The sequence below is a fragment of the Entelurus aequoreus genome, linkage group LG12 (genome assembly GCF_033978785.1).
Source record: "Entelurus aequoreus isolate RoL-2023_Sb linkage group LG12, RoL_Eaeq_v1.1, whole genome shotgun sequence".
Lineage (NCBI taxonomy): Eukaryota > Metazoa > Chordata > Actinopteri > Syngnathiformes > Syngnathidae > Entelurus > Entelurus aequoreus.
Window position 1 is genome coordinate 4,000,574 of NC_084742.1, and position 19,406 is coordinate 4,019,979.

At 35.5% G+C, this 19,406-nt stretch overlaps 1 protein-coding gene across 7 annotated transcripts in view; it reads left to right on the plus strand.

The window, feature by feature from the left end:
- cald1a (caldesmon 1a) overlaps window positions 1–19,406 on the plus strand; it is a 494,628-nt gene that overhangs the window by 221,781 nt on the left and 253,441 nt on the right. For all 7 annotated transcript variants that reach the window (XM_062064492.1, XM_062064489.1, XM_062064483.1 and 4 more), the window contains exon 2: window positions 8,711–8,791. Coding sequence is in view for 4 of the 7 variants with exons in the window: in XM_062064483.1 (XP_061920467.1) it covers window positions 8,711–8,791 (81 nt within the window). In the remaining 3 variants the exon portion in view is untranslated. The remainder of the gene's footprint in view (window positions 1–8,710; window positions 8,792–19,406) is intronic.

The window sequence follows — 19,406 nt, forward strand, 5'->3', positions numbered from 1 at the left end:
ACTAGAATATCAACTGTTGCAAAGCTGTGTCGTCAACTGTCAGGTTCAAACACTGATGACATCTATTAAACAAGACAAAAGGCAAGGAATCAAACATAGACAGAATTAAATTTGATGTAGACCACAAGATAGTGTTTTAAATTTTAAAAAAAATCAAAATATGACCACTTTGATGCGCCTCGTAATCCGGTGCGCCTTTTGTATGAAAATAGACCTGACTAGACCCGCTCATCGGCAGTGCGCTTTTTAATCCGAGATGCCCTATGGTTCGAAAAATACGGTACTTTCTTTTGTCATTTAGATTTAAAAAGAGTAAACAGTTGTTTGCCAATAAATAGCTTCACCCAACAATGAACTATGTGTGGAAGAAAGGTTTTTGTGTTATCATTCATGTTTTCTGAAGAATGGCCAAGAAATCATACATTTTCCCAGGGTATGTAAACTTATGAGCAAAACTGTCCATGAGACATGGCCACTGTACTCTCTGTACAGTCCTGCACCACGCTCTGACGAAGAAGGTTTTCATCTTCTCTTTTATTTAGATGTTCAATGTTTACGCAACAACACATTTCTCAACAGGAATGGGGAGTATGTAAACAGTCCTTGTTTTCGGTCACATTGAAGACAAAAGAAGAAGATCCCTCGGGCTTGGGCGTGTCCTGGATTCAGCTTGATCAGGTTTTCGAGGACAATGGATGACTCCTCCCGTCTGTTTCTATCGTACACAGCGGAATCTTCCAAGCGTTTGGCTTGGTGCAACAGAGACAGCTTCTTGTCTGTTCATTGAGAACTCAGAACTGATAGTTTTTTTGATCATTTAAATACAATTTTTCTGATATCAACACTCACAAGTATAAAACTACTTTTTTAAAGTAATAATTTCATATTTCGATAGAAGATTTATGACAGTTTAGTTGTATTTAGTTGTATTTGTGGAATATTTGATAGTTTAGTTGTATTTGTAGAAGATTTATGACAGTTTAGTTGTATTTGTAGAAGATTTATGACAGTTTAGTTGTATTTGTAGAAGATTTATGACAGTTTAGTTGTATTTGTAGAAGATTTATGACAGTTTAGTTGTATTTGTAGAAGATTTATGACAGTTTAGTTCAGGGGTGGGCAATTAATTTTCACCGGGGGCCGCATAAGCAACCCGAGCACTGCTGGAGGGCCACACGACAATATTTCAATTACATTTTGCTCAATATTATTTTTGATATACCGTAAGATAAATAATAATGATGATAATAATAATAATAATTAATAATAATAATAATTTAATTTAACCTAACTTAACTTTATACAAAAGCAGATTGCTTTTGATGGTCACTTTATCCTGCATTATCCAACATTTTTCCCCATCAGATTTGGACAACCATCTGTTGTTAAAAATAGTTTTTAATCATATTTATTTTATATTGTTTTTTATATTGGTTTTATATGTAATTGTTTTTTCTTTTTATTCAGTCATTGGTGGAGCTAAGGATAATATGTGAATATTGTTTGTAATATTGTTGTGCAGCACTTTGGAAACATTTTGTTGTTTAAATGTGCTATATAAATAAAGTGGATTGGATTGTCACACCTGCCAGCGTGTCCCAACACGCATTTACCTCTGTGAACAAGTCATTACCTGTGGTTGTCTCTTTAATTGACTGCATCAGAGCTCTCATCCAAAGTTAGCGAAAAACAGCCCAAGTCTCCGGGCATTATCAGCGCAACAAAGTCCAATAAGCACTCCTTAATAAACTCTCCGTCAGAAAACGCCTTACTTTTTCTGGCGCTTTTGTGAGAAATGACGAAACTTGTCCTGACGGCTGCATCTCTGGGGGTGTGAAATATGGCACAAAGTCCTTGTTGGGTTTGCAGTTTTACCATCAACGCATCAGCCTCCCTTGCGCGCGCTTCATCAGACACATTCCGGTATTTTCCCTCGTGTTTCTTCGTGTAGTGGCGATTAAAATGATATTTAAACACAGCAAGCTGTGTACCACACATTAAGCACACGGCTTTACCATTAATTTATGTAAAGAAATACTTGGCAGTCCATCTCTTGTTGGAAACACGCCATTCCTCATCAACTTTTCTTTTTTTAGCGTCTCATCACTTGTCTCTATGCACCTTCAGTCACAGGTTCCCCCCGGACATACGGCATAAATAACACATTTCAAAATAAAAGCAGCACAGTTGTATTGCGCGCACGACATAGATGTTTTTTAAACTTTATTTTGTAATTTGTAATTGCGCCGTTCAATTCACTCACAATCGCACACGCGCATACGTCCACACGGAAGTAATACAAATAACGCTTTTCAAAACAAAAGCAGCACCGTTGTATTGCACACTCGACATAGATACTTTTTTAAATTTATTTTGTAATTTATGATTGGCCTCACGCGGGCCGGACAGGGATGCGCAAAGGGCCGGATGCGGCCCGCGGGCCGTACAATGCCCAGGTCTGGTTTAGTTGTATTTGTAGAAGATTTATGACAGTTTAGTTGTATTTGTAGAAGATTTATGATAGTTTAGTTGTATTTGTAGAAGATATATGACAGTTTAGTTGTATTTGTGGAATATTTGATAGTTTAGTTGTATTTGTAGAAGATATATGACAGTTTAGTTGTATTTGTAGAAGATTTATGACAGTTTAGTTGTATTTGTAGAAGATTTATGACAGTTTAGTTGTATTTGTAGAAGATTTATGACAGTTTAGTTGTATTTGTAGAAGATTTATGACAGTTTAGTTGTATTTGTAGAAGATTTATGATAGTTTAGTTGTATTTGTAGAAGATATATGACAGTTTAGTTGTATTTGTAGAAGATTTATGACAGTTTAGTTGTATTTGTAGAAGATTTATGACAGTTTAGTTGTATTTGTAGAAGATTTATGATAGTTTAGTTGTATTTGTAGAAGATATATGACAGTTTAGTTGTATTTGTGGAATATTTGATAGTTTAGTTGTATTTGTAGAATATTTATGACAGTTTAGTTGTATTTGTAGAAGATTTATGATAGTTTAGTTGTATTTGTAGAAGATTTATGATAGTTTAGTTGTATTTGTGGAGGTTTTTGACAGTTTAGTTGAATTTGTAGAATATTTATGACCGTTTAGTTGTATCTGTAAAATATATATGACAGTTTAGTTGTATTTGTAGAAGATTTATGACAGTTTAGTTGAATTTGTAGAATATTTATGACAGTTTAGTTGTATCTGTAAAATATATATGACAGTTTAGTTGTATTTAGTTGTATTTGTGGAATATTTGATTGTTTAGTTGTATTTGTAGAAGATTTATGACAGTTTAGTTGTATTTGTAGAAGATTTATGACAGTTTAGTTGTATTTGTAGAAGATTTATGACAGTTTAGTTGTATTTGTAGAAGATTTATGATAGTTTAGTTGTATTTGTGGAATATTTGATAGTTTAGTTGTATTTGTAGAAGATATATGACAGTTTAGTTGTATTTGTGGAATATTTGATAGTTTAGTTGTATTTGTAGAAGATTTATGACAGTTTAGTTGTATTTGTAGAAGATTTATGACAGTTTAGTTGTATTTGTAGAAGATTTGTGATAGTTTAGTTGTATTTGTGGAGGTTTTTGACAGTTTAGTTGAATTTGTAGAATATTTATGACAGTTTAGTTGTATCTGTAAAATATATATGACAGTTTAGTTGTATTTGTAAGCATGAAAAAAAAAATCATGACTTTGACACAATTAAAGTTGAAGTACCAATGATTGCCACACACACACAAGGTGTGGCGAAATTGTGTCTCATATTAAGACAGATGACAGCCAAATGGACTTTGCTGTTTTATTTTCAATGAAACAATAGAAAATACGTACTCATATAGTAGTACAGATGTTATTAGTGAGAATATACTTATTTTAAGGTATTTTTGGGTTCATTGAGGTTAGCTAATTTTACTTGTTTTGGAAAGTCTCGACAAGCCAAATCGTCTTGTTCTATTGGCAGATAATTTTGCTTAGTTCAAATAAAATACCCCTCATTTTTGTATTTTTTTTTCTTGTTTTTGAACACTGACTTTTTGCAGTGTATAAAAAGACTATTTTATTATGATATTTTTTGCATATTAGGACTGTCTTCGATTAAGAATCTTTTTCTACATGTACAGTCGTGGTCAAAAGTTGACATACACTTGTAAAGAATCAGAATCAGAAATACTTTATTAATCCCCGAGGGGAAATTACAATTTTCAGCACAATCCCATTCAAGATCAGACAAACATCACAGGGAGACAGGACAGGATCACTGACAGGTCTGCCAACTTCCCGCGGCCCTTACAAAAAAGGTGAGATACAGGTAAACAATGGGGGGAGGGGGAGAAAAAATCAAATCGGTCTAAGCCTTGGCCCCTGGAGAGGGGGTCCAGACTGAGGCCAAGGGAAAAAACAACTCATAGCCATAGCACACATCCCTCAAAGAACACAAAGTACATTAAAAGAGCAGAGCTGATGCAACCAGCCACTTCTACATACAGCTAGGAATAAAAAGTAAAAGAAACATATACACTGTGGTGGCCTCTGGGGTGGAGGGAGCAGACCCAACAAAGCAACCAAGAGAACCGACTCCACAGACGAACATAATATCATGGCTGTCTTGAGTTTCCAATCATTTCTACAACTTTTTTGTGATAGAGTGATTGGAGCACATACTTGTTGGTCACAAAAAACATTCATGCAGTTTGGTTCTTTTCTGAATTTATTATGGTTCTACTGAACATGTGAGTAAATCTGCTGGGTCAAAAGTATACATACAGCAATGTTAAGATTTGTTTACATGTCCCTTGGCAAGTTTCACTGCAATAAGACGCTTTTGGTAGCCAGCCACAAGCTTTTGGTCAAATTTTTGACCACTCCTCTTGACAAAATCGGTGCAGTCCAGCTAAATGTGTTGGTTTTCTGACATGGACTTGTTTCTTCAGCATTGTCCACACATTTAAGTCAGGACTTTGGGAAGGCCATTCTAAAACCTTAATCCTAGCCTGATTTAGCCATTCCTTTATCACTTTTGACGTGTGTTTGGGGTCATTGTCCTGTTGGAACACCCAACTGCGCCCAAGACCCAAACTCCAGACTGATAATTTTAGGTTGTCCTGAAGAATTTGATGGTAATCCTCCTTTTTCAATGTTCCATTTACTCTCTGTAAAGCACCAGTTCCATTGGCAGCAAAACAGGCCCAGAGCATATTACTACCACCACCATACTTGACGGTAGGCATAGTGTTCCTGGGATTAAAAGCCCCACATTTTCTCCTCCAAACATATTGCTGGGTATTGTGGCCAAACAGCTCAATTTTTGTTTCATCTGACCACAGAACTTTCCTCCAGAAGGTCTTATCTTTGTCCATGTGATGTCAGATGAAACAAAAATTGAGCTGTATGTAAACTTTTGACCACCACTGTATGCTAGCAAGCGCACAGCTAATGGGGGTACCCACAAATTGCAACAACAAAAAACTGAAACACTTTACATATTGGATAGTTTAGTGAGGTCCTCATGAGTCGGTTGCCGGGATCGACTTTGGCTCTGGCGGAGCGTCGAGAAGACGATCAAACTTGACCATTTAGTGCAGTGGTAAACTGTGGTACGCGGGCTCCATCTAGTGGTACGCTAAAAAATCACTTCATTGAATATTGTATTGTTGTATATTTGATGGTCGTGTGATGGGTGATGAGCCACGTAGACGCCAACGAGGAATCGTCGAACAAAAAGCTTTATTTGTTTCAGCGAACCTCAGACTGGAACTGCAGCTTCCAGGAGAAAGAATGGGCCTGATCACTCTTCTGCTGTCTTCTTGGACAACTGACCTTAAATACCTTTTACACGGAAACAGTTACTCTTTGTTGTTGTAGCCTTAAGACCGGCTAGTTTGGTGCTTCGCCAGTCAACCCATTTCCTGTGATCGGTTTGAGTCGGGTGACCTCCGACGCCTATCCTCTACTCCTACTTGTGAGGGCTTCCTACCAGATGTTGCGAATGTCTTTACATTTCCTCCTAAAATCCAAACCTGCATTCCTGTAGGATTCAAATTTCCTGCCACCACTCTCTGGAGAGCTTTTGATGCACATGTGCACTTTTGAAGCTATCCAAGGGCATATTTCCTTAGTAGAATGATCCTCTAAAGGAGCCGGTGACCAAATACAAACACATGCCAGTTCACAATCATATGAGAAAATCGTACATGGTATAATTCACCACAGTATCAACGTGGCTCGAGCCGTTATCAAAGATTTATCAGCCTTCAATGGAAGTCTTTACAATCCTAAAACTGTAGGCCGTAGTCCATGCCAAAATAAACAATTAAGACACAAACACAAAACCGTCTTACTCCGTCATTTCTATCACTCAACACTCGAGGGAAACCGAATGGTCCTCAAATTCTCCCCGCCCTTAATATATATATATATATATATAAGTACAATGTTTTATTTTATTATATTCAAACACAGTGTTATTGTTCAAACTGTACATAATGTTAGTGGCCAAAAATATGAAATATGCTTGTTAGATAAAACCTCAGCCTTGTTTTTAATGACTACTTAGGCCTGCGACGCTATTGCATTTCAATGTTGGTCATTATGGCGGTACTTGGAGAGTGTTTTCTGAGGTGGACAAAAGTTTGAGAAGCCCTGGTCTAGAGCAGCGATTCTCAAACTGTGGTACATGTTCCACTAGAGGTGAGCAGGCTCTATTTATTGGTACACCAAAGAATCACTTCATTAATGATTCGAACACGGTGTTACTGTTCAAACTGTGTGTAATGTTACAATAGCCATAAATAACGTGTTTTTTGATTAATATTTATACGGTACTGTATTTTAATGTTGGTCATTAAAGGTCTACTGAAATGATTTTTTTAAATTTAAACGGGAATAGCAGATCCATTCTATGTGTCATACTTGATCATTTCGCGATATTGCCATATTTTTGCTGAAAGGATTTAGTAGAGAAAATCGACGATAAAGTTCGCAGCTTTTGCTCGCTGATAAAAAAAAGCCTTGCCTGTAGCGGAAGTAGCGTGACGTCACAGGAGCTAGTATTCCTCACAATTCCCCGTTGTTTACAATGGAGCGAGAGAGATTCGGACCGAGAAAGTGATGATTACCCCATTAATTTGAGCGAGGATGAAAGATTCGTAGATGAGGAACGTTACAGTGAAGGACTTGAGAGACAGTGATGGACGTATCTTTTTTCGCTCTGACCGTAACTTAGGTACAAGCTGGCTCATTGGATTCCACACTCTCCTTTTTTTTATTGTGGATCACGGATTTGTATTTTAAACCACCTGGGATACTATATCCTCTTGAAAATGAGAGTCGAGAACGCGAAATGGACATTCAGTGCCTTTTATCTCCACGACAATACATCGGCGAAATGCTTTAGCTACGAGCTAACGTGATAGCATCGTGCTTTAACTGCATATAGAAACAAAAAAATAAACCTCTGACTGGAAGGATAGATAGAAAATCAACAATACTATTAAACCGTGGACATGTAAATACACGGTTAATGCTTTCCAGGCTGGCGAAAGTTAACAATGCTGTGCTGACGACGCCATTGAAGCTAACTTAGCAACTTAGCAACGGGACCTCACAGAGCTATGCTAAAAACATTGGCTCTACACCTACGCCAGCCAGCCCTCATCTACTCATCAACACCCGTGCTCACCTGCGTTCCAGCGATCGGCAGAAGGAAGAAGGACTTCACCCGATGCGTTTGGCGGCCCGGAGACGTAGGAAGTCAAGGTGAGGTCGGCGGCTAGCGCGGCTAGCGCTCCAACAAAGTCCTCCTGGTTGTGTTGCTGTAGTCCGCTGCTAATAAACCGATCCCACCTACAACTGTCTTCTTTGCAGCCTTCATTGTTCATTAAACAAATTGCAAAAGATGTCCAGAATACTGTGGAATTATGAAATGAAAACAGAGCTTTTTGTATAGGATTCTACAGGGTACCATAACTTCCGTTACTCTGACTTCGTCACGCGCATACGTCATCATACCGCGACGTTTCAGCCGGATATTTCCCGGGAAGTTTTAAACGTCACTTTATAAGTTAACCCGGCCGTATTGGCATGTGTTGCAATGTTAAGATTTCATCATTGATATATAAACTATCAGACTGCGTAGTAGTAGGTTTCAGTAGGCCTTTAAGGTGATACTTGGAGAGCCAGGTGTTTTCTCAGGTAGTACTCGGTGAAAAACATTTGAGAACCACTTCGTCTTGAACAGGAGTGTCATGAGAGTTTTTGTGTTGTTTCCTTGTGTTTAGTGTTTCTTCCTGGCGAATGTTCTTATTTTTGACTAGATGACTTCACAACCGAGCGCTATTCCCCACACCTACTCTCGATTAGTGATCAGGCGACTCACCTGCCTCTGATCAATAATCATTAGAGTTTATCTGTCAGTGTTTTCCTTGCGACACTGGTTTGTTAGCTGCTGTGACTAATAGGGATCAACTTTTTCGGCCTCCGATCTCGATCCGGTTTCGAGACCCGATCCAATACTTTGACATTGGGTATGGTTATGATGTGAGTTTATTTGGAACAGTATGATATAATACATCACATATTTCCAAAGTTGCATGTCATGATTGAACTTTGCGTCCTGCGAGGACGGGTACTTGTAAACAAACTGCGCAGTAGCACTCGATAGCCTTAATTCACTGTTGGTTTTCATTGTCCCTTTAGGTTAACCACTCACAGAGATCATTGGAGGCACCACCGAAGACCTGGCGGGTTGTTACAGAAGACCGAGAAGTGATCACAAGGGTAAGTTTCGGCCATGTTACCTTGTTGTTGTTACAATTATGCGTGGTTTTCCCCGTCTTTATCAAAATATAACTGTAGATCTCAACGTTTTGTATGTGCTGAAAGCTTCATTTATGATTGCTGCCTTTGGTAAAAGCAACTCTTTTAGGATTTGCTTTTTTGGTGGTTTACAAAACACTCGAAACAAGATAAAATACTAATAATACCAAGATAATACGTCAATGGGAAATACCAAACGTTGAAAGTATAACGAACAAACCTGCAAATTCCTGCAGTCTTCGACTCTGCTCCCTTGGACTGGAGTGAGATATTCGCATACTTGCCAACCCTCCCGATTTTCCCGGGAAACTCCCGAATTTCAGTGTCCCTCCCGAAAATCTCCCGGGGCAACCATTCTCCCGAATTTCTCCCGAATTTCTCCCGATTTCCACCCGGACGACAATATTGGGGGTGTGCCTTAAAGGCACTGCCTTTAGCGTCCTCTACAACCTGATAAGGAGACTATTATATATGTCTCCGTTATCCATAGGTTTATATATAAGCCATAAAGTAGGCAGGCGCGGAGCTATTTCTCAGCTTGTGTTTATTCCAGCCGGCACGTTAATACACTGACACACAACATCCGGATTCCCATCATGCATTGCTTCAAAACTACGGCAAGAAGTAATGTCCAAAAACATAACAGAGACGAAGCAGAAGAACGAAGAAGAGACATGGTGACGACGAGTAAGAAGAAGAAGTACGCTTGCAAGTTCCAAAATGATTGGAAAAAATAATTTCAGTTCATCCCCTCCACCCTACCACCTTCTTTTCTGCACTCCGCCTGCCGTCTCTGCATCTTGGGGTCAGGCCACCAGCTATCATGCCCTGCTGTGACAAGGGGTTTCCAAAGTACAATAGAACAAAAACAGCTTATCGACTTTGCGTTATTATTGCGTTACTAGCATCATTATTTCAATTGTTTCTCGTCACATTAAACCTGTTTGCTTTTTTATTCTATTTTCTATGTTTTTTATTAATTTATTTATTTTTCCAGTAAAAGTATTTTTAGAATGTGCTGCGGGCCGCATAAGACCCATGGACCACATCTTTTCTTTTAACGGCCTGGCCCGCAGCACATTCTAAAAATACTTTTACTGGAAAAATAGATTAATTAATAAAAAAAAATTTAAAACATTTTTTTTTTTTTTTTTTAATTTTAAAAATTTAAAAATTTAAAAATTAAAAAAAAATAAAAATTAAAAAAAAAATATATATATATATATATATATATATATATATATATATATATATATATATATATATATATATATATATATATATATATATATATATATATATATATATGTATTTTAAAAATAACAGCTTATCAACTTTGAGTTATTATTGCAATTGTTTCTCGTCACATTAAACCTGTTTGCTTTTTTATTCTATTTTCTATGTTTTTTATTAATTAATTTATTTTTCCAGTAAAAGTATTTTTAGAATGTGCTGCGGGCCAGGCCGTTAAAAGAAAAGGGCCGCATAAGACCCATGGACCACATCTTTTCTTTTAACGGCCTGGCCCGCAGCACATTCTAAAAATACTTTTACTGGAAAAATAGATTAATTAATTTAAAAAAAATTATTATTATTATTTATTTTTTTTTATTTTAAAAATGAAAAAATTAAAAAATGTAAAAAATTAAAAAATTAAAAAATGTAAAAAAAATGAAAAAAAAAAAAATGAAAAAAAAATATATATATATATATGTATTTTTTTAAAAACAGCTTATCAACTTTGAGTTATTATTGCAATTGTTTCTCGTCACATTAACCCTGTTTGCTTTTTTTTTTTTTTTTTTTTTTTTATTAATTTAAAAAATTAAAAAAATATAATAAAAAAGCAAACAGGTTCAATGTGATGAGAAACAATTGCAATAATAATAACGCAAAGTTGATAAGCAGTTTTTTTTTTTTTTTTTTTTTTTTTTTAAATAGTTCTATTGTGCTGGTTTTGAAAGTAAAGAATATCAAAATGGCCGTCAAATTTTTTGAATTTTCAGTCTGGGTCCAAAGGAAGTACCGGGTTAGGTGAAACAGTGGAAGAATCATTGCCATTGCCAGAAGGGAGCAGTGAGCAAGGCCCAAGTAAACAAGCTGAAGCTACACCTCGGCGGTGCACGCCAGCTCCAATTTCCTGGCGAGTCTTACTAGGACTGATGACGGGCTTCAGCGTGCATATCTTTGAACGTCCTCCCACAGTCCTTATGTGAGACAAGAACACACGTCTTTCCCTTCCCTGTGCATTTTTAATAGTGGAAAAAAAGCTGGGGATATTTATTCCCCACTCTAAAAAACATCCAAAAACCTCCTACACCGTTTTATTTACATGCTGTAAATATGTATGTAATGTGGTAACAGGCACAGTCATAATAACATGTATTATCTACTGTGTGTTGCTCGTTTTAAGCATTAGCGTAATTTCTTTCCTGGAAGGCACTCTGTGAAAATAATGTCAGCAACAACATAGAGAACACTTTCTGTATTTTCTACCACATGGCAGCCTTTGAGAGATGGAGTGTCCTCATGTAGGACTACTGCTAAACGTTAAAATAAGAATATAAAACCGTGACTTACAATATCCGCTCTCCCCGGACTGACGAGTAACGGGATGGTTGTATCTTTCAGCACGTATGCTCTCCTTAAGATGGTACATTCTCAGTCTTCAGATAAATAATGTTGTAGTGGTTTTATGCCGTGTTACATGATTTATAACCGAGCATGAACTCTTCTTAACTCAAAGGTATTACAGAAGCTTCCATCTTCTTCTTCTTCTTTATTTTATGGCGGGTGGCAACTGACGTTGTTTTCAGCTCAAGCTAGCTAGTGGCCGGTTACTCGCGGCAATGCGAGCAAGGCGAAGTGTCACGAACAGAGTTTGGAAAATCTTTTTTTTTTTAAAGTAATTACTTCAAGTTACCCGTTACTTTGCCAAAAAATTGTTGTATTAGCAACCGAATTACTCTTTGATAGAAAAAAAAATAATTAAATTGAATTAATTAATGAGGAATGTAATTATTGGGTTGCTTTAAAAAGAAACAACAAAATATCCAGCATATGCAGTTGAAAGATGTTTCATGAAAGCAGAGTGCGTGGGTGTGCGCTTTCAAAAGGCAGTGCCTGTTGCCCAAGTAATTACTTAAAGTTACTCGTTACTTTGCCAAAAAAATTGTTGTATTAGCAACCGAATTACTCTTTGATAAAAAAAAATAATTAAATTGAATTAATTAATGAGGAAAGTAATTATTGGGTTGCTTTAAAAAGAAACAACAAAATATCCAGCATATGCAGTTGAAAGATGTTTCATGAAAGCAGAGTGCGTGGGTGTGCGCTTTCAAAAGGCAGTGCCTGTTGCCCAAGTAATTACTTAAAGTTACTCGTTACTTTGCCAAAAAAATTGTTGTATTAGCAACCGAATTACTCTTTCATAAAAAAAATAAAAAATAATATGAATTAATTAAATAGAAAAGTAATTATTGGGTTACTTTAAAAAGAAACAACAAAATATCCAGCATATGCAGTTGAAAGATGTTTCATGAAAGCAGAGTGCGTGGGTGTGCGCTTTCAAAAGGCAGTGCCTGTTGCCCAAGTAATTACTTAAAGTTACTCGTTACTTTGCCAAAAAAATTGTTGTATTAGCAACCGAATTACTCTTTCATAAAAAAAATAAAAAATAATATGAATTAATTAAATAGAAAAGTAATTATTGGGTTACTTTAAAAAGAAACAACAAAATATCCAGCATATGCAGTTGAAAGATGTTTCATGAAAGCAGAGTGCGTGGGTGTGCGCTTTCAAAAGGCAGTGCCTGTTGCCCAAGTAATTACTTAAAGTTACTCGTTACTTTGCCAAAAAAATTGTTGTATTAGCAACCGAATTACTCTTTCATAAAAAAAATAAAAAATAATATGAATTAATTAAATAGAAAAGTAATTATTGGGTTACTTTAAAAAGAAACAACAAAATATCCAGCATATGCAGTTGAAAGATGTTTCATGAAAGCAGAGTGCGTGGGTGTGCGCTTTCAAAAGGCAGTGCCTGTTGCCCAAGTAATTACTTAAAGTTACTCGTTACTTTGCCAAAAAAATTGTTGTATTAGCAACCAAATTACTCTTTGATTTAAAAAAAAATAAGTAAATTGAATTAATTAATGAGGAAAGTAATTATTGGGTTGCTTTAAAAAGAAACAACAAAAAATCCAGCATATGCAGTTGAAAGATGTTTCATGAAAGCAGAGTGCGTGGGTGTGCGCTTTCAAAAGGCAGTGCCTGTTGCCCAAGTAATTACTTAAAGTTACTCGTTACTTTGCCAAAAAAAATTGTTGTATTAGCAACCGAATTACTCTTTCATAAAAAAAAATAAAAATGTTTTAATATGAATTAATTAAAGAGAAAAGTAATTATTGGGTTACTTTAAAAAGAAACAACAAAATATCCAGCATATGCAGTTGAAAGATGTTTCATGAAAGCAGAGTGCGTGGGTGTGCGCTTTCAAAAGGCAGTGCCTGTTGCCCAAGTAATTACTTAGTTACTCGTTACTTTGCCAAAAAAATTGTTGTATTAGCAACCGAATTACTCTTTGATTTAAAAAAAATAATTAAATTGAATTAATTAATGAGGAAAGTAATTATTGGGTTGCTTTAAAAAGAAATTACAAAATATCCAGCATATGCAGTTGAAAGATGTTTCATGAAAGCAGAGTGCGTGGGTGTGCGCTTTCAAAAGGCAGTGCCTGTTGCCCAAGTAATTACTTAGTTACTCGTTACTTTGCCAAAAAAATTGTTGTATTAGCAACCAAATTACTCTTTGATTTAAAAAAAATAATTAAATTAAATTAATTAATGAGGAAAGTAATTATTGGGTTGCTTTAAAAAGAAACTACAAAATATCCAGCATATGCAGTTGAAAGATGTTTCATGAAAGCAGAGTGCGTGGGTGTGCGCTTTCAAAAGGCAGTGCCTGTTGCCCAAGTAATTACTTAGTTACTCGTTACTTTGCCAAAAAAATTGTTGTATTAGCAACCAAATTACTCTTTGATTAAAAAAATAATAATTAAATTGAATTAATTAATGAGGAAAGTAATTATTGGGTTGCTTTAAAAAGAAACAACAAAATATCCAGCATATGCAGTTGAAAGATGTTTCATGAAAGCAGAGTGCGTGGGTGTGCGCTTTCAAAAGGCAGTGCCTGTTGCCCAAGTAATTACTTCAAGTTACTCGTTACTTTGCCAAAAAAATTGTTGTATTAGCAACCGAATTACTCTTTGATAAAAAAATTAAAAAAAATTAATTTGAATTAATTAATGAGGAAAGTAATTATTGGGTTGCTTTAAAAAGAAACAACAAAATATCCAGCATATGCAGTTGAAAGATGTTTCATGAAAGCAGAGTGCGTGGGTGTGCGCTTTCAAAAGGCAGTGCCTGTTGCCCAAGTAATTACTTAAAGTTACTCGTTACTTTGCCAAAAAAATTGTTGTATTAGCAACCGAATTACTCTTTCATAAAAAAAATAAAAAATAATATGAATTAATTAAAGAGAAAAGTAATTATTGGGTTACTTTAAAAAGAAACAACAAAATATCCAGCATATGCAGTTGAAAGATGTTTCATGAAAGCAGAGTGCGTGGGTGTGCGCTTTCAAAAGGCAGTGCCTGTTGCCCAAGTAATTACTTAAAGTTACTCGTTACTTTGCCAAAAAAAATGTTGTGTTAGCAACCAAATTACTCTTTGATTTAAAAAAAATAATTAAATTGAATTAATTAATGAGGAAAGTAATTATTGGGTTGCTTTGAAAAGAAACAACAAAATATCCAGCATATGCAGTTGAAAGATGTTTCATGAAAGCAGAGTGCGTGGGTGTGCGCTTTCAAAAGGCAGTGCCTGTTGCCCAAGTAATTACTTAAAGTTACTCGTTACTTTGCCAAAAAAATTGTTGTATTAGCAACTGAATTACTCTTTGATTTTAAAAAAAATAATTAAATTGAATTAATTAATGAGGAAAGTAATTATTGGGTTGCTTTGAAAAGAAACAACAAAATATCCAGCATATGCAGTTGAAAGATGTTTCATGAAAGCAGAGTGCGTGGGTGTGCGCTTTCAAAAGGCAGTGCCTGTTGCCCGAGTAATTACTTAAAGTTACTCGTTACTTTGCCAAAAAAATTGTTGTATTAGCAACCGAATTACTCTTTGATTTTAAAAAATAATTAAATTGAATTAATTAATGAGGAAAGTAATTATTGGGTTGCTTTAAAAAGGAACAACAACATATCCAGCATATGCAGTTGAAAGATGTTTCATGAAAGCAGAGTGCGTGGGTGTGCGCTTTCAAAAGGCAGTACCTGTTGCCCAAGCGACGTGTGACGTCAGCGAGAGAAACATACAGAGCAGCATTGGCTCAACTGTGTTTGTTAGCTCTGTGAAGTGAAGTGAATTATATTTATATAGCGCTTTTCTCTAGTGACTCAAAGCGCTTTTACATAGTGAAACCAAATATCTGAGCTACATTTAAACCAGTTGTGGGTGGCACTGGGAGCAGGTGGGTAAAGTGTCTTGCCCTGGCGGAAGCGGGGGTCGAACCTGGAACCCCCAAGTTGCTGGCACGGCCACTCTACCAACCGAGCTATACCGCCCAATCTGTTGAATCTTCTCACTAGATTGTGTTACCTCTGGTTAATGTGCTTCGATGGCTGTAAGTCTCCTTGTCCACAAACGAGGTACTTTAGTATAACAAGCTTGTCACTTCAATTATTGATTTGTTCTTCGTTATTCCCACATAGTAGTAGTAGTAGTAGTGAGTGTCCTTACATGTTGTGTGATGTTGCCTCCTGCTATTTATTTCAGGTTCATTTTAGTGGTTGTTGCTTCTGGCACTGTCTTGTTGACATACAACCACATCAAAAGTTGCATGCCACATCAGATCAAACGTACAAAATGTGAATGCAAGGCATACTTGGTCAACAGCCATACAGGTCACACTGAGGGCGGCCGTATAAACAACTTTAACACCGTTGCAAATATGCGCCACACTGTGAACCCGCACCAAACAAGAATGACAGACACATTTCGGGAGAACATCCGCACCGTAACACAACACAACAAATACCCAGAATTCCTTGCAGCACCAACTCTTCCGGGACGCTACAATATACACCCCTGCGCCGACAATCCATCAAGCGGTGCGGCTTCGTAGCTTACCGAAGTCGTACTAAAAACATTTTTGACAGATTTTTGAGCGCCGTGTGTAATGTTCTATATTCTCAATGGAACATTTTAAGTTTGGGTGTTGTTTACTGGCGTCATATTGCAGTCTACACGTATCTCTGCCATCTACTGGTCACACTTATCATTACGCCATGTGCCAAATAAAATTGCTTCGAGGTCGGTAAGCCCGACCAGAAATGTGCCGTACATCAGGCGCACTGTCGATTTTGGGGAAAATGAAAGGATTTTTAGTGCGCCTTATAGTCCGAAAAATGCGGTACTTGGCGTCGGACCGATACTAAAAAAGTATCGCCCAGCCCAGAGCCTTTTTGAGGTGAAATAAATCAATCGCATCAGAAGGGTTTTTAATTTAGTACGCACACAAATGATGGACCAAATTCCCCCGAAAATGTGGCTTTCCTTTGAAAGAAGGCAAATAGGTGAGCATATATTTTTGCTTTGATACAATTTCCTTTGAACCCCTCAAGAGAACACGCGGCGCCGCTGCCCGTCTAATCGGAGCGTTCACACGGGCTGCCAGGCAACAGTGGCGGTGTCATGTCGTATTACGGCGAATGACCTTTGTCTTTGCTGCCTCGCAGGCCCGCAGAGTGTGTACTTTATCAAAGATGATTAGTTCAATTTGCCCAGTCTGCTCGGTAATGGGCGCACAGGGGACCGGTGGGTGGGGGTACAGTGTGGGGGGGGCGGGGGTCAAACTGAGTGCAATTGTGTCTGTCTGTCATGTGACTGATGGTGGGTGGGCTCAGGATGAGGTACGGGGGTTTTTTTTCATCTTTTTTGCATATTTAACATCCATAAAACATCATTCCGACAGTTTTCCATGTGTTTTAAATACAATTCCATATGAAGTAATACAATTCAATATTTGGCCTAACTAAAGACCTTTTTTTTAGTGGCCAGCCTAAAGCACACCAGACTCAGACACCTATGCAAGAAGCCTTAAAGCAGGGATGTCCAAAGTGCGGCCCGGGGGCCATATGCGGCCCGCAGGTCATTTTTTATCGGCCCCACGGCACATTCTAAAAATACGATTTAAAAAAAATAAAAAACATAAAAAGTGGTATAAAAGAGTAAACAGGTGACAATAAAATGTTGCCACGTTGACTCTAATAACACTAAGCTGTCATGCAGGCCAGTGGTCCCCAACCACCGGGCCGATTGGTACCGGGCCGCACAAGAGTTGTTTTTTTTTATTTTTTTATTTTTTTTATTTTTATGAAATCAACATAAAAAATACATTATATATCAATATATATCAATACAGTCTGCAGGGGTCCGTAAGCACACATGATTGTATTTATTTATGTTAAAAAAAAAAAAACATTTTTTTTTTTTTTTTTTTTTTTTTTTTTAATGAAATCAACATAAAAAATACAATATGTACATTATATATCAATATAGATCAATACAGTCTGCAGGGGTCCGTAAGCACACATGATTGTATTTATTTATGTAAAAAAAAAAAAAATTTTTTTTTTTTTTTTTTTAATGAAATCAACATAAAAAATACAATATATACATTATATATCAATATAGATCAATACAGTCTGCAGGGGTCCGTAAGCACACATGATTGTATTTATTTATGTAAAAAAAAAAAAATTATTTTTTTTATTTTTTATGAAATCAACATAAAAAACACAATATATACATTATATATCAATATAGATCAATACAGTCTGCAGGGGTCCGTAAGCACACATGATTGTATTTATTTATGTAAAAAAAAAATTTAATTTTTTTCTTTTTTTTTTTTTTTTTTATGAAATCATCATAAAAAATACAATATATACATTATATATCAATATAGATCAATACAGTCTGCAGGGGTCCGTAAGCACACATGATTGTATTTATTTATGTAAAAAAAAATTTTTATTATATATATATATATATATTTTTTAATCAAATCAACATAAAAAATACAATATATACATTATATATCAATATAGATCAATACAGTCTGCAGGGGTCCGTAAGCACACATAATTGTATTTATTTATGTAAAAAAAAAAAAAAAAAATTTTTTTTTTTTTATGAAATCAACATAAAAAACACAATATATACATTGTATATCAATATAGATCAATACAGTCTGCAGGGGTCCGTAAGCACACATGATTGTATTTATTTATGTAAAAAAAAAGTTTTTATTTTTTTTTTATTTTTTTTTTTTATGAAATCAACATAAAAAACACAATATATACATTATACATCAATATAGATCAATACAGTCTGCAGGGGTCCGTAAGCACACATGATTGTATTTATTTATGTAAAAAAAAAAAATGTATTATATATATATATTTTTTTTTTTTAATCAAATCAACATAAAAAATACAATATATACATTATATATCAATATAGATCAATACAGTCTGCAGGGGTCCGTAAGCACACATGATTGTATTTATTTATGTAAAAAAAAAAAAAATTTTTTTTTTTTTTTTTTTTTTTTTTTATGAAATCAACATAAAAAATACAATATATACATTATATATCAATATAGATCAATACAGTCTGCAGGGGTCCGTAAGCACACATGATTGTATTTATTTATTTATTTAAATACACCCCCCTCCCCCCCACCGGGGGGGGGGGGCTCCAATTAGGTCACATTAAATATTCCACTTTGAGATATTTTTGGGGGAAAATGTTGCATATTTTGTGTTTTCCATATAAAAAAATATTTTTTTTTTTTTTTAAAGAAGGGCCTAAAATGAACAATTAAGGAACATAATAAACAACAATACAAGTTATAATAGACGGATAGATCTGAAGTTGATCTCGAGACTATTGTGTTAACAGTTTAAAAAAAAAAAAAGATTTATTTTTTAACACTTTACTGAGCAGGACCCTTTTGGATCCCCAATCATTTTAGTGGGACTTTTTTTTTTTTTTTAAGTGTCATTGCTCAAAAAATAATAATAAATTAAAATCAATGTTGTTATGAGTTATGTTATGAGCTCCGATTATTATATAATCTGAAATGTTCCACTTTAAAATTTTATTGGGGGAAAATATTTCATATTTTGTGTTTTTTCCATAAAATAACTGGGTTTTCTTTGACAAAAAGGGCATAAAACTTAAATCTAAAAAAACAACAACTTTATATTGGCAGATATACCTAATGTTGATCTAGATTTTTAAACTTTGAATAATAATAATAATACTAAATAATGACATTTTTTTTAACCTAAACCCTTTGGAGTCCCCGGTATCAAGCCTGAGTGGAGGCCTAACACGCGAAGTCCCAGAGAAGGGTCAATTGACATTTTTACCTAGAAAACACACAAGAGGGTCATTTGACCCCTAGTCCCCCCTGTGGACACTCCTTTTGTTATGAAAATG